At 38.7% G+C, this 15,877-nt stretch overlaps 2 protein-coding genes across 3 annotated transcripts; both read left to right on the forward strand.

The window, feature by feature from the left end:
* The first annotated feature begins 1,435 nt into the window (after nucleotides 1-1,435).
* On the forward strand, nucleotides 1,436-6,113 carry LOC121804421 (carbamoyl-phosphate synthase large chain, chloroplastic-like). Its single transcript, XM_042203959.1, has 4 exons — nucleotides 1,436-1,611; nucleotides 1,682-3,057; nucleotides 3,162-3,854; nucleotides 4,397-6,113. The coding sequence occupies exons 2-4, from the start codon at nucleotides 1,729-1,731 to the stop codon at nucleotides 5,939-5,941; spliced, it is 3,567 nt and encodes a 1,188-aa protein (XP_042059893.1). The 5' UTR covers nucleotides 1,436-1,611; nucleotides 1,682-1,728; the 3' UTR covers nucleotides 5,942-6,113.
* A 4,074-nt stretch (nucleotides 6,114-10,187) lies between these two features.
* Nucleotides 10,188-15,086, forward strand: LOC121805102 (zinc finger CCCH domain-containing protein 55-like). Of its 2 annotated transcripts, XM_042204890.1 has the most exons (5): nucleotides 10,276-10,336; nucleotides 10,953-11,175; nucleotides 11,644-12,030; nucleotides 12,398-14,600; nucleotides 14,795-15,086. In XM_042204890.1, exons 3-5 carry the CDS (start codon nucleotides 11,702-11,704, stop codon nucleotides 14,828-14,830), a joined length of 2,568 nt encoding a protein of 855 aa, XP_042060824.1. In that variant the 5' UTR covers nucleotides 10,276-10,336; nucleotides 10,953-11,175; nucleotides 11,644-11,701; the 3' UTR covers nucleotides 14,831-15,086. The 2 variants fall into 2 exon arrangements, with proteins under 2 accessions (XP_042060823.1, XP_042060824.1); XM_042204889.1 differs by lacking the exon at nucleotides 10,953-11,175 and having other exon boundaries at nucleotides 10,188-10,336.
* The last annotated feature ends 791 nt before the right edge of the window (nucleotides 15,087-15,877 follow it).

Here is a 15,877-nt window from a genome sequence, read left to right on the forward strand (position 1 = left end):
ATATAACTAACTAATTCAACCCACATTTTTTTTATATTTTTTAAAACCCCGCGTGGCCGCGTCATAACTAAATAGGAATCCTATTGCGAGACGGAAGGAGTAAGTAATGCTCCTTCCGTCCCCAAAGAATATGCACTTTGGGTTCGGCACGGATTTTAATGCAAAATTGGTAAAATAAGAGAGACGTAGAGAGAAAAGGTAATTAAAGTATTGTCAGTGGATAATGAGTCCCACCTCAATAGAGGTAAAAGAGTTTCCAAAATTAGAAAGTGCATATTCTTATGGGACGGACTAAAAAGGAAAGATTGCATATTCTTATGAGACAGAGGGAGTATATGTCTATGTTTTCTATTTAAAAAATTTGAGAAATTTCAGAAAAATGGATCAAAACGCCAACTTTTTAAAATTTGAGATTAAATTCGTTCACCATTCTAATTTGGAATGAAGGCACATGATCTTTTCAGGGATTTTTACATTTCTTTCTATTTTCTATTCTTTTTCTTATTATTTTCCTCACAAAATATATAAATAATTAATTATCTAATTAATTTACATAACATATCACAATCTAATATTTTTTTCCTAATAAATCAATTTTATAAATCATTTTTTCAAGAAATCATATTTATTAATTAAAATAGCATATCAGTCCTCTACTAGGAGCAGTGAACAAAATTAGTCACACCTTCTATAGTAAATTACATCCCAAATAATTAAAATTGTAGACATAATAATAGTCATCAATTGCATGTCTATAGTTCTCCGAGATGATAAACATTGGATTACTCTCATTCTCGTGTTTCTCAACATTTTCTATATATTTTTGTATGTAAGAAAAAATAAAATAAATGCTCTTATTTAAACAATACTCCCTTCAATCCATAAAATAAGTAGTATTCGTTTTCTATTTTGGCCACTTACAAAAATGTAGCTCCTTTTTAGTTTTGGCAAGTATTTTCTGCGTTGTGAGCTTCATTTTAATAATATTTTTCTTTTATATATCTGTTCTATTTTATCAATTTTATAATTAAACTCATATCATCATCACCAAAGCTTCTTCTATTTTAGTGGGACTGGGGGGGTAATGTTATGATTAGTGCAAAACCAATCACATTAAATCATCTAGTGGAAAGAATTGTCATACGACTATGCTGATAACTCTTTTATTTGTCCCTTCATCTAAACTACATTCTGCAAAAGATAAAAATATAATGAAATTTACGAAACGTTAAGAGAAAACGACTACTTGATTCGTATGAATGTCGTGATGATTTACTTATAACCAAAACACATTGTATAAATATTACTCCGGTTTTATTCGATTAGGATTAGGATTAGGATTAGGATTAGAAAGCGGTTGGATAAACTTCGAAAATCTCTATTTCGATAATAAACGAAAATATATACCCGGTTTTATTCGATTAAATCTTTTTATTTGTCGCCTTCTTCACCGCATTAATTTATTTACTACAAATGGAGAAAACGCCGGCAAATCCTCCTCTGTAAACCCTAGTCTCACCATAAATGCAAACACTCTATTTCAGCACCATCACACACTCTCTAGTAGTGACAAAGTAACGCCAATCATTCACCTCTGCCGCCGTCAGCGAGGTATTTCCCACTGTTGCATCTGTATGATTGCTGCTGGTTTCCTGTTACCTGAATGAATTTTTTTTTGCAGGATTCTGCTTCTAAATTGAATAAGGGGAAGGCGGCGTTTGAGAAGAGATGAGTCAGTCTCTGCACAGCTGCGGTAATGTGCTCCGTGAGTCCACTCAATCCAGTCGTTACCTATCCGCCGGAAAAAGGCGGTTTCCGCGCGTTTCGCGGCAATTGGGAGTAGCATCGGGGAGGAATTTGAGTAATTTATACTTGTCGACTCGGCTGTCAGTGTTGAATAGTGTGAAGTGTGAGAATGAGCGTGGTGGTGGTGGTAAGAGCAGTGGCGATGTAGCGAATGTAGGGGGGTTTAGTGGTGGAAAAATTGGTAAAAGGACCGACATTAAGAAGATTTTGATCCTAGGTGCGGGGCCGATTGTGATAGGGCAAGCTTGCGAGTTTGATTATTCGGGGACGCAGGCTTGCAAGGCGCTTAAAGAGGAGGGGTATGAGGTGATCTTGATTAACTCGAATCCTGCTACGATAATGACTGATCCGGATTTGGCGGATAGGACTTACATCGAGCCTATGACGCCTGAGTTGGTGGAGCAAGTGCTTGAGAAGGAGAGGCCCGATGCTCTGTTGCCCACGATGGGGGGCCAAACTGCGCTTAATCTAGCTGTTGCCTTGGCGGAGAGTGGTGCTCTTGAGAAGTATGGAGTGGAGCTGATTGGGGCGAAGCTTGATGCGATCAAGAAGGCTGAGGATAGAGAGCTGTTCAAGCAGGCAATGAAGAATATTGGGCTCAAGACACCTCCTTCAGGGATTGGGACAACGTTGGAGGAGTGTTTTGAGATTGCTAATTGGATTGGGGAGTTCCCATTGATCATCCGGCCTGCGTTTACATTGGGTGGGACGGGAGGCGGAATTGCGTATAACAGGGAGGAGTTTGAAGCTATTTGTAAGTCGGGCCTGGCGGCTAGCGTGACATCACAAGTTTTGGTGGAGAAGTCGCTGTTGGGATGGAAAGAGTATGAGCTTGAGGTTATGAGAGATTTGGCAGACAATGTGGTGATTATTTGCTCGATTGAGAATATCGACCCTATGGGGGTTCACACAGGGGATTCCATCACTGTTGCCCCCGCACAGACCTTGACAGACAGGGAGTACCAACGTCTTAGGGATTACTCTATTGCGATTATCAGGGAAATTGGAGTTGAATGCGGTGGTTCAAATGTTCAGTTTGCTGTTAATCCCAAAGATGGAGAAGTGATGATAATCGAGATGAACCCTAGAGTTTCAAGATCATCTGCGCTTGCCTCTAAAGCAACTGGCTTCCCAATTGCCAAGATGGCCGCCAAATTGTCAGTTGGGTATTCATTGGATCAGATTCCTAATGACATCACTAGGAAGACACCAGCAAGTTTTGAGCCTTCTATAGATTATGTTGTAACCAAGGTAATGTTCGGTTTTCCCTTTTCATTTATCTCTATCTTGTTACTCTTGGTTCGATGTGTTGTGTCCAAAAAGCATGTTCATATACTCTATATGTTTGAATGCAGATACCGAGGTTTGCATTTGAGAAGTTCCCTGGCTCTGAGCCTATTTTGACCACCCAAATGAAGTCCGTTGGTGAATCCATGGCTGTAGGTCGGACATTTCAGGAATCTTTTCAGAAAGCAGTCCGCTCGCTAGAATGTGGGTACTCTGGATGGGGTTGTGGAAAGGTCAAGGAACTTGACTGGGACTGGGAACAACTAAAATACAGCCTGAGGGTACCCAGTCCCGATCGTATTCATTCCATATATGCTGCCATGAAGCGAGGAATGACAGTGGAGGGCATCCATGAATTGAGTCTTATAGACACATGGTTCCTCACTCAGCTTAAAGAACTCGTGGATGTGGAGCAATACCTGTTAGCACGGAGTTTATCAGAATTGACCAAGGATGATTTCTGGGAAGTGAAGAGGAGAGGTTTCAGCGATGTTCAGATAGCTTTTGCTACAAAGTCTACTGAGAAGGAAGTTCGATCAAAGAGGTTGTCTTTAGGTGTCAAACCAGCTTACAAAAGAGTTGATACATGTGCAGCAGAATTTGAGGCTGATACCCCTTACATGTATTCTTCATATGAAACTGAATGTGAATCAGCTCCTACCAACAAGAAAAAAGTTTTGATCCTTGGTGGGGGACCAAATCGAATTGGCCAGGGAATTGAATTTGATTACTGCTGCTGCCATACTTCATTTGCCCTTCAGGTTGGTGATCGTTTAATCTCCTATTGTGTTCTCTCGTTTGCAATTTAGTTCCCCAACTACATTACAAGAAATCTTCCAAATGGATTAGCAAATGTGCAACAGTTAATATGATCTGTTATTAATTAGCATATATATTTGCCGATTGATCTTCCTACTCCAATCTTGGATGATACATGTGATAAATCATTGTAGGACTTGGATGGAAATGTCACTAGCTATCTGACTATAGCTTGTAAATCTATATGGTTTATTTTGAGATTATAGGCCAAGAATCCAAGATGAAAATATAATTTATGCCATAGTGCCATTTCATATGATTTATATACTCACTGCTCGTATGTAGCAGCAAAACAATTTTATTGATACTAAACTTATATAAGAGCTCTGTCTTTGATTAGTTGGATAGAGGAATTTGTTGAAGTTCCAAATGGGATGTGATTCAGTTAGTGCAAAAATAAGAAAAAGGGGAACTTAATTTTAATTGATTTCAGTTTCATCAATTTGATTGTCCTTGCTTATATCTTCTTTTCTTTATCTTTCAGGACGCAGGCTTTGAAACAATCATGATGAATTCCAACCCTGAAACAGTGTCAACTGATTATGACACCAGTGATCGGCTTTACTTTGAACCTCTCACGGTGGAAGATGTTATCAACATCATTGACTTGGAAAGGCCTGATGGCATTATTGTGCAGTTTGGTGGGCAAACTCCGCTGAAACTGTCTCTTCCTATTCAACAATATATAGATGAGCACAAGCCCAAATGCAGAAGTGGTTCTGGAAATGTTCGCATCTGGGGCACATCGCCTGATTCTATTGATGCTGCTGAGGATAGGAAGAGATTCAACGCAATCCTGACAGAGTTAAAGATTGAGCAGCCGCAAGGAGGAATCGCAAGGAGCGAGGAAGATGCTCTTGCTATTGCAGCGGAGGTTGGTTACCCTGTTGTGGTTAGACCGTCATATGTTCTGGGTGGCCGTGCAATGGAGATTGTTTACAGTGACGAGAAGCTCATTACTTATCTTGAAACTGCAGTTAAGGTGGATCCTGACCGTCCTGTTTTGGTTGACAAGTACTTATCCGATGCTATCGAGATCGATATTGATGCTCTTGCTGATTCATACGGTAATGTTGTGATTGGTGGGATAATGGAGCACATTGAGCAAGCCGGTGTCCATTCGGGTGATTCAGCATGCATGCTTCCCACACAAACAGTGTCGTCTTTGAGCTTGGAGACAATTAGGTCTTGGACTACAAAATTAGCCAAGAGCTTGAATGTTTGTGGACTTATGAACTGTCAATATGCAATCACAGCCTCTGGAGATGTCTTCTTGCTCGAAGCGAACCCTCGAGCCTCGAGGACCGTCCCATTCGTGTCGAAGGCGATCGGTCACCCACTAGCTAAGTACGCAGCACTGGTTATGTCTGGCAAGTCTCTTCAAGACCTGCATTTCACAGATGAGATCATCCCAAGGCATATATCAGTAAAAGAAGCAGTCCTCCCGTTCGAGAAGTTCCAAGGCGCCGACGTCATCCTTGGCCCGGAGATGCGGAGCACGGGCGAGGTCATGGGCATCCACTATGGATCCTCCATCGCCTTCGCCAAGGCGCTGATAGCCGCAGGGCAGAAGCCACCTCTATCGGGGACACTATTCCTCAGCGTGAACGACTTGACCAAGCCCCATCTCGGACCCATCGCCGTAGCCTTCACGAGCCTCGGTTTCAAGATCGTGGCGACGTCCGGGACGGCTCAAGTCCTCGAGCTAGGAGGCGTCCCCGTCGAGCGCGTGCTGAAGATGCACGAAGGGCGGCCTCATGCCGCTGACATGATCGCCAACGGGCAGATTCAGATGATGGTGGTGACGAGCTCGGGCGACCAGCTTGACCAGATTGACGGCCTGAAGCTCCGGAGGATGGCGCTGGCATACAAGATTCCGGTGATAACAACGGTGGCCGGCGCCTTGGCTACTGCTGCGGCGATCAAGAGCTTGAGATCGAACAAGATTGAAATGACGGCTCTTCAGGATTACTTCATGGAGGAGAGAGATACAGAGAGCAGCAAAACTTTGCAATCGGCATCAATTTGAGACTGTTAAGTTGCTGCATTTTTTTATGCTTCTGAGTGTTGTTTGTGTTTGTGATGAATAACTCATTTTGTGGAATTTGGAACAAATATATTTATGATTTTGTTTTATTTTTGAAGTGGAACGATAAAGTGAGAGTATGTTTCTATTTCAGCTATTGTATAATTTTGTTTTATTTTTGAGATGGAACGATGCAGTGATAGTATGTTGCTATTTGAGAGGTTAAAATCATTTTGAATTTTTACTGAAAACGAACAATTGAAAATCGATTAACCCGTATTCATATAATGATCTGAGTTCCATAGGAGTAAAGAGACATTTGCATAAAATTTAATCAGTCATTAATTTTCCGATTTAGAAATAGCCGGATTCTAATGAATATGAATGTAAAAAAGAAAGTAGCACATCAAATATTAAAAAAATATGTGGAATATAGTCCATCTTTATATAGTATAGTAAAATATAATATAATAAGTTGCTATAAAATAAAATTAACATGTCAAATATAGTAAAAGTCAAATGCAATAATATAGTAGTACTATTTTTTAGTGAAATTTTGAAAAATTTAATATCCAAGAAAAATTATTGTTTATCCTAGTGGGCAAATATTTGGTATGCGTGTCAAATTATCATATATTGCTCTCAAAATTTTCACCTTTGTGATTTGTTAAAGACTTTTTTGTGAGATTATAATTTATATTTAAATACAAACTAATACTCTAATAGTATATCAATCATTGAACTTAAATAATTATTTTATTTATCTAATACACAAAATATCTACTTATGTTAGTTTATTCACACAAAACTAACTAACTTAGTATTGGATTTGTTTGGTATGTACTTATGTTAGTTTATTCACACACAAATATTGTTTATCCTAGTGAACTAATATTTGGTATGCGTGTCAAATTATCATATATTGCTTTCAAAGCTTTCACCTTTGTAATTTATCAAGGACGTTTTTTGTGCGATTATAATTTATATTTAAATACAAACTAATAGGGTCATGATCTATGACAAACACCTCTTAACCATATAACTAGAGAACAAATAATAGCCACAAGATCAAAAAAATCAAGGGCTAGTATTAATTTTCTAATTTAAAGAGAAATTAGTTCCATCCATCACAAATTTACTCCATAATAACAAGGCGGGGGTATTATGGTAATTTTGTAAAAGATTGATACCAAAATGAGGTTAGGTCGCCCAGCAAAAGCTTCGAATCCCCTTGCTCTGCATCTTCCGCAACGGCACCGGCGTCTCCAACGGCCGCCCCGTCTACACCGTGGTCTCTGGCACATCGCCGCCGAGGTCTTCTCCAACATCGTCACCGCAGTCGAAATTCAGGCTGCCAACGGGATACCTAATGCCGATTTAACCGAAGTGGGCCAGAATCTGACCATTCCGTTGCCGTGCAGCTGCGATGAGGTTGACGGGAAGGTGGTGGTCCACTACGGGCAAGAGGTGGTGGCAGGGAGCTCAATTGAAGGGATTGCTCAGCAATTAATCAAATGGTTTATTTTGGTGTTGCAGAATTTGTGGCAAAGTTTATGAGCATATATAGGAAGAGTTCCAACAATCGGCGTCAGTTAATCTGAACAGCATGAAGATCAGATACACTGCATCCAGCCATAGGGAAGGGGACGGGGAAGGGGAAGAGTTCCCGGTTTATAAGAGGAGATACATACAATGTGAAGATCAGAGCAGTCGGCCAATTTTTTTTCGATTAACATGATTTTTCGGTCCCTGCTGATATGCCTTTGTATAACTCCTTTATTTCAGATGAGGCATGAATGATCGATACATTGGCATCTCGGATACAGATTATCACGAAATACTACAATTGACCATGTACATTCAGTGTTTGTACAAATAAGAGAATGGAAGACAATTTTTATGAGATTTATTTTTCAGAAATTGTAATTTTATGAGTTTATGTGCACCCACTGTAATAATACACTAAGCTCCATCTATATGAATTAATAATGCTTGCTTTGATCTTATCGAAGATAATAGAAGTTTTCATTGAATGCACAGAAATCTCATGCATCACTACCTTAATAATGCTAAGAGTGGTGTGTTTTGTAAACAAGAGTGAAGTAAAATCATGCTAAGAGTGATGTGTTTTGTAAACAAGAGTGTAGTAAAATCATGCTAAGAGTGATGTGTTTTGTAAGCAATAGTGAAGTAAAATCATGCTAAGAGTGATGTGTTTTGTAAACAAGAGTGAAGTAAAATCATGCCAAGAGTGGTGTGTTTTGTAAACAAGAGTGAAGTAAAATCATAATAAGAGTGATGTCTTTTGTAAACAAGAGTGAAGTAAGATCATGCTAAGAGTGAAGTAAAATCACAGTAAGAGTGATGTGTTTTGTGAACAAGAGTGAAGTAAAATCACAGTAAGAGTGATGTGTTTTGTGAACAAGAGTGAAGTAAAATCAGAATAAGAGTGATGTGTTTTGTAAACAAGAGTGAAGTAAAATCATAATAAGAGTGATGTGTTTTGTAAACAACAATGAAGTAAAATCATAATGTGTTTTGTAAACAACAGTGAAGTAAAATCGTAATGAGAGTGATGTATTTTGTAAACAAGAGTGAAGTAAAATCATGCTAAGAGTGATGTGTTTTGTAAAATTAAAACCCCCAAATTCCATCAAATAATGAACTCACTGTGACATTTCATCAAACACATACTGTGCTCATATTAATATACATCTATTCTTCTTTATCTTACAATGAATCTAACCGAAAGATTTATAGGAAACAAAAAAAAACAATAACAAAATTTACGGATAATCAAAAATACCAACTCTCATTTCTCGATCAATGTGCATTTACAACATTCATTCCCTTCATCTACATTTACACACCAATATTCATTCCCTACTTTTTGTATATATTATAAAAGCATAGCCATGAGCAATATTCAACGTAACTGCTGTGTAGTGACAATATTCGACGCCGGCAGCGACACATCCGCGCCCTGAAATGCAGCACCACCGTCGGCTCCTTCACCTCCGTCTTTCCGGATAGATCGAAGCACGTGTCGAAGAGCGAGAACTCCGAATCACGCTTCAGATGATGAGTTCGGCGCCCGCTGCACAGGTTGAAGGTTTGAGCGCGGTGTTGGTAGGGTGGAGGCGGATGATGAGTTCGGCGGCGGAGCCTACATCGTCGCCGCCTTCATCGGTGAAGAACAGCGAGTCGCCGGAGGAGAAGGCCGAGAAAGGTGGCGTTGTGGTTTCGAACTATTGGAGAATTTCGAGACCTAAGATTACGAGGAAGATTTGGAAGGAAATTTGAAAATCTGGAAGGAAATGTGATTTTGAATTTCATAAAGTAATTTCCATAAATACCCTCAGCATATTTTTTAATATTAAAATAAATATTATTTGTTCCATTAAGATGTGTGGCTGAGATTTGTTCTCTAGTTATACACTTAAGATTAGTTATATCTTGATCACTACCCCAAACTAATATATTCATCATTGAATTTAAATAGCTATTTTATTTATCTAATACACAAAATATCTACTTATGCTAGTTTATTCACACAAAACTAAATAACTTATATTGGATTTGTTTGGTATGTACTATTAAGGTTACTTCAATAGTTAAAAATCATGTTAAAATTATTTTTGTTAGATGACTAAATTATCATGAGTTAGTATTTGGTATATTAGATCAATGATGCAAATAATTTACTTTCTTATTTGGTATATAGGATTTCATGTTTAAATTGTGAACGGAAAATATTATCCCAAAAATAATCATTAATTACCAAATTATCAACAAATGAAAGAGCGAACTTTTGCATGTAGGGCACACTACCGCTGCAACAATTTCAAGAGAAATTTTATGTATACCGCCGCATATTCAAGAGAAATCTCTTGCACAGCCTATTCAATCTTCTACCTGTGAGTTCTACTGCCGATCCAAATCTTGGTTTGCTTTCTTTGATTCTTATTATTTGATAATATTTTAAAATCCCAACTCAATTAGATACCTAAATATCTATGGGTAGACAATTATCTATGACCATAAGACTTGTGCATACACCATAATTAGATTATAGTTACCATCAATAGACATAAGTAGGGATCCATAAACTATATCTAAATATTATTAAATCCTAATTTGATTTAATTCAATTGGAACAAATGCTCACATTTCAAAGGCTATTTATTTGATTAGATTTAATAGGAAATTTACCTTACCTTATGGTTTGAAGTTTAGATCTTTTTTTATTATTAAAATTTACAGTTTTCTGGAATACTAAATTGGCATAAAACCTGCGACCAAACGACTTTCACTGAGTCAATTCTCTCTGTAAATCTCAGGCCCGCACCCTTTTCTCTCTCTAGCTCGCTCACGAGGGTTTGGGGATTCGATTCAAAGGTTTAATTTCGCCGTCCTCGCCCTTTTTTGGATGTGCTTTTGCTCAATTAGTTTTTGGTTATTTGATTTCTGTGTTTAGCTCGAACCTTTTTTTTATCATGTGTTTTCCTGCAAATTGAGCTCACGAGTGCTAGGTGTTTTGAAGGTGTAGCTGAAAAGTTGTGAACTTTGAGCCAGATTTGGAAATAATTGAGTTGTTTGTTGGGGATTATCTGTTTGATGAATTGCTGCATATATTGATTAATTTGGTATAGTTGTTTGATTCGTTTTTTCTGCATTTGTTTTCTTACACAAGTAGAAGGTTGGTTCCTAAGTCACATGTGTTCACTTTCCAATGCTTTTCGGGCTTAATTTTTGCAGCATAATGTTTTTTTACTAAATGTATCGTTTACCCGAAACGAGAGTTTTCGGACTAGTGTTTCTGACATTGATGGAGCTAAATTTCGAGTGGTTTTTCTCGGGTCGTATTTGTTCTCTTTATGGTATCTCTTGACTGTTTACTAGTACTTATCATTTGAAGCTTTTGGAGAAGCCATTTATTGTGTATGTCTATCTGCTGCTTAACGGTTCAGTAATTTAACAGAGCTAACAACAAAGTGCACGTGTGCGTCTACAGGATAAAGAAATATCCCAGTGTATAACTTCGGTATGATTGACCACATATGATTGGAATGCTATCCAGTCTATATTTCCACTTGACCGTAGTCCGTAAGTGAAAAGTTAGCCTCTTTTCATCTGAGCGGCTGGGCCAACTCTAGACACTGTATGCTCTAATTACTCTGGAGTATGCACCATCGACAAAGTATGGATAGTGTAGGCACAGTGTTGGGTTCGATAAGGTACTCCATAGGTGAACTGTAATCAACAGGATGCTTTGATCTTTGCTGGAAATGGTTAACCTCTAGGATATATTTAGAAAATCACCATGTATAGAACATGAATGGAAGGAGCTCAGTGGTTGTGGTTCTGTGAAGTATAGTCCCCCCTTCCCCTGTGTGCATAGGCGCGCACGGAGAAAAGAGAGAAAAATAAATTTCTTGCATGAATGAATTGGCTTGCATTACCTAGGAGGAGCATAATGATGTCTACTACTGTGTAACAAAATTTGATTGGTAAAGAGTCTATGCTCATCATAGCTCATGCTCAGAGACGAGCACATTTCATTTTTTTGAAGAATGTTTCATTAATTGTGCTTCTTATTTGAGAACATGGTAGAGTAAATTTTTCAAGAAGAAAGCATTTGGTAAGCCTGATTCCTGAAATGGTGCAAGAATGATGAGTTTAGCTATATTGCTTTCTTTGTACAGATCCAGCTGCATGAGCTGAAACAAATATACGGCAAGCTTTTGTAGCCAGAGTTCTCTAATGGGTGAGCGCAGAAAACGCAAATCATTGTGGAGTGAGGAAGCCGAAACAAAACCTTTTACTTATCCCAGTCATGATAGTGAACATAATCACGAGTTTCCTGCATCTGGATCCCACGGAGTGCCGAAGTTCAGGTATCATTCTGGTCACCCGCCTATGGAATCAATTCATGAAGACCCAGTTGCTTGGATGAATGACAGCTATCCCAAAGGTAGAGAGAGCGCATATGAAGAAAAGGGTATAGGCGGTGAAAATAGTTATTATCAGGACATGTCTCCTGAGTTCAAATACAACCAATTTCCTGAAGATGACCGAAGCCATTCTCGCAGGTACAGCAGTAGTATCTGTAAATCTAGGCTATAATTGTATCGTGGACCTTTTTTGGCATCACATAATAAGATTACGACACGTGGACTGTTGTTTTCTAATATCCCTCCCCCTCTTCTAGTTTCTCTCAAGTTTATCTGTAACTCTAAATAATCTTTCACTGCAGCAATTCAAGCTATAATGTAATGTTACTGAGTGCTTAAACAGTGGTTTGTTGTGTATATAACAAAATAGCTTACCTTTAGTCCTAAGGTGGGATATGGTGGAGTGGAGTCTCATTTTAAGATGTTCTGAAACGAAATATGAAATGTCGGGATTGTGATGCATTCTTTTGATTGTGCATGCTTGATTGTTGTCTTATTATTGTAGATACCCAGGAAGAAGTAGGAGCAGAAGCAGGAGTAGAGGCAGGTGTCGCAGTAGGAGCAGGAGTAGGGACAGGGAAAGGGAAAGGGAAAGGGAAAGAGTGAGGGGAAGGAGCAGAAGCAGAAGTGACAGCGAAGCAAGGGGTTGGACAAGAAGTCGTAGCCCTTTAGGAGATTACAAACATCAAGCTTCTGGATGGAGTGACAGGAGAAGTCTACCTGAAATGGCAACTGAAGGCGATTTTGCTTCAGGAAGGGGCAGAAGAGACGGTTTTAGCAAACATTTCCATCCAAAAAACACCAGTCACAGGGATGGCGGCCTTGGGGGAGGGGACATATCAGAGAGTCGGAGAAATAGGGCAGATCATGGAAATGAATCTAAACAGTCTTACAGCAGAGGTCCTCGGATTGAATTAAGGGGTGATGTTTCTGATCCATATCTTGGAGAGGATGAGCAATTCCAACATAAAAGTAGAAGTGCAGTGCTGTGCAGAAACTTTGTCAAGGGTAGCTGTAGGTGGGGAGACGGTTGCAAATTTTCTCACCATGATGAAACTTCTGTTGAAGGTACTAAACTTTCCTCCTCGACTTACAGAAATAGGAACCCACCTTGCAAGTATTTTCTAGCGGGGAATTGTGATCGGGATAATTGCAAATTCTCTCACGAGGATCCAAATTTTAATCGTCTAGAGGGCAGGCTGGGTAAAGTCAACAGTGACCGTGGTTCACGTGACAATGGCCGTGGTTCACGTGACAATGACCGTCGCTTACATGACAAGGTTAACAAGAGGGATGACCCGAGATGGGAACCATGGGACGAGGTAGGTGGAATCTCAGATGATATGAAGCCTTCTGGTGGGAATAGTTCTGCTGTTACTGTTACCGACAGCACTCTTGACAATAGAATGAGCCACGGTTTGGGAAATGAGACTATAAATTGGGGACTTCCACAACACACGAATATTTCAGCGCCTCTACATCGTGCAGGAAATGGCAGTTATGATGGAGATGTAGGTACTACTGAATCTAATATAGAGGGAAATATTATGGCCAAACAGGATGCCCTCGCGTTTCATGATTTGCAGTTGCAAAATCAAGATGGTACGAACAAATTGCAGGTAGAGCAAATGTTTCCCTCGAATGCCTGGCAGCAGAATGTTCCTCCAGTTTCACATATTCAACATCAGAACCTTGGAGTAGTAGAAAACAACGTAGTAAGTTCATTCCATTCTGACATTATCGATGAGGTGAAAGAGACCAGAAATGCCACCGTTCCAGCTTTTATCTCTGCGCAAAACTCGCATCAAAATGGAGAAAGTGTACTTCCTGCTGGGTATTCATCTATTCCGAAGGAAGCCGTTAGCAAAGAGATGCCAGCCTTGAATGGGGCTGAGATGCACCAGGTTGCTAATTTGAATCTCTCTCAGGTTCAGAAACTTCAAAACGCTATCCAAATGGCTGGGATGACAGAGACGAGCACCTTGTTACCTTTTCCAAATTTAACCAGCGAGCAGTCTGCTCAATATGCAAACACACTTCTATCTGCTGCTCTTCAGCACGTTGCTCCTGTCCTGAATAAAAAATTTGAGAATCAACATGCTACAAAACCTCCAGTCGAAGAAGTTTCCAACTCTACAGGGATGGTGCTTTCTACATCTAATGCATCTGGCCACGTTCCAATTGACGGCACGACCAATCTACAACTCAATCCAGTTACAGTTTCTCATGATCCAGTCAGTTCTGTGGAGAATGGTAGAAATAGCAATGAGCATGAAGGCAATCAAGTACCTTCGGCAAATAACTCAGAAATAGATCATTCCGGAAGGCCAAATAAGCCGCAAGAGACAGCACGCGAAAATCCAGAAGCAGATGAAGTGAAAGTGGGCACGGGGGAGCAAAGTAAGGGAGTTCAAGACGGCAAGCAATCTGAAACTTTGGATGACCATGGGAAAGCCGATGAAAGTACTGCTAACAAGGATGATAAAGGGATGCGTCTGTTTAAAAATTCTCTGGTAGAGTTTGTGAAGGACAAACTGAAGCCTAAATGGAAGGAAGGCCGGATGAGCAGAGACGTTCACAAAACTATCGTGAAAAAGGTGGTGGACAAAATAACAAGCTCTATTCAAACCGAACACGTTCCAAAGACGCAAGAGAAAGTTGAGCAGTATCTCTCATTTTCCGAACCCAAAATCACCAAACTTGTACAGGTAAAGTAAACTCTGTGCTATCCAATCAGTTCTAGTTGAGTTGAAAGATTTGCTTGATATTTTTCTTTTCCTATGACTAAAAATTGCTACTTTCAGTTTGTGATCTCAGCCTCCAAATCCCTCATTTATCATCAAAATCTGTAGTCAATTTGATTCCTTGTGCTAACACACAAACTTGTGTTCTCTCTCTGCAGGCTTATGTGGACCGTTGTCTAAAGACAGATTCTTGAATCACTTCTTTTTTTTTTTATCTTCTCCCTTTTCTTTATATAGACCTTCGATTCTTGAATCACTTCCTTTTCTCTTCTCCCTTTTCTTTTTATAGACCTTAGACTGTGATGAAGTGTTCAATTATACAGTTGTGTATTGCATGTGTGTTACATTTAGCATAGTTAGTTAGGACTATAATTATTGTTTTTATTAGAACTTTTTTTTGGGTGTGTATTGGAACTGCACAGCCTTTCTGGAAAACTTTTCTGGAACTTATTTATCCCTTCCATCTTGTTTCTTGATTTTCATTTTCTCTCTCCCATCTCATTCTTTTATATACTATCTATCCTAATTTAACAAATAAAATTAGTATTTAATTTGATATAAAGCGACATTGTTTTGCTGCCTCTGATGTGGTGTCGTTTTGGTTGACGTCTTGTATGTAAGTAAGTCGTGTAAGTCATTAATGTTGAAAGAGTAAAGGCCAAAATTGGTCCTGAACATATAGCCATTTTACGATTTTGGTCCTAAACATTATCTTTTGGATTTTTTGGTCCTGCACATATGGACATTTGATCATTTTGGTCCTCCGTCAATATTTCCGTTAAAAACTAACGGTCAACATTATCTTTTGGATTTTTTGGTCCTGCACATATGGACATTTGATCATTTTGGTCCTGCACATATAGAATTTTGATCATTTTGGTCCTCCGTCAACATTTTCGTTAAAAACTAACGGTCAACGGCCGATTTTTGACTAAAACAATGGGTTGGGTCGGGTCGTGTTTGGGTCGGGTTTGGGTTATACGTTAAGAAAAAAATAATATTTTCTTAAAATCTAAGCATAATATTTTCGTTAAAATCTAAGCATAATATTCTTAAAAAATTAATTAATATTTTTTAATTAATAAAATTAAAGTATAGTATTTTTTAATTAATTTTTTTCATGAATTTGAAGAAAATATTATGCTTAGATTTTATTAAAAATAATTTTTTAATTATTTAATTTTATTATATAGATTTAATATTAATATACTTTAATTTTATTATTTTGATTAAAAAATAAT

Source organism: Salvia splendens, chromosome 5 (assembly GCF_004379255.2).
Source record: "Salvia splendens isolate huo1 chromosome 5, SspV2, whole genome shotgun sequence".
Taxonomy (NCBI): domain Eukaryota; kingdom Viridiplantae; phylum Streptophyta; class Magnoliopsida; order Lamiales; family Lamiaceae; genus Salvia; species Salvia splendens.

Bases quoted from the DNA above. Each gene is read 5' to 3' on its own strand.
- LOC121804421 (XM_042203959.1), top strand. From the start codon at position 1,729: ATGAGTCAGTCTCTGCACAGCTGCGGTAATGTGCTCCGTGAGTCCACT. The intron at 3,058-3,161 runs GTAATGTTCGGT...GTTTGAATGCAG, and splicing joins TAGATTATGTTGTAACCAAG to ATACCGAGGTTTGCATTTGA. The intron at 3,855-4,396 runs GTTGGTGATCGT...TTTATCTTTCAG, and splicing joins ATACTTCATTTGCCCTTCAG to GACGCAGGCTTTGAAACAAT.
- LOC121805102 (XM_042204889.1), top strand. From the start codon at position 11,702: ATGGGTGAGCGCAGAAAACGCAAATCATTGTGGAGTGAGGAAGCCGAA. The intron at 12,031-12,397 runs GTACAGCAGTAG...TTATTATTGTAG, and splicing joins GACCGAAGCCATTCTCGCAG to ATACCCAGGAAGAAGTAGGA. The intron at 14,601-14,794 runs GTAAAGTAAACT...CTCTCTCTGCAG, and splicing joins AAATCACCAAACTTGTACAG to GCTTATGTGGACCGTTGTCT.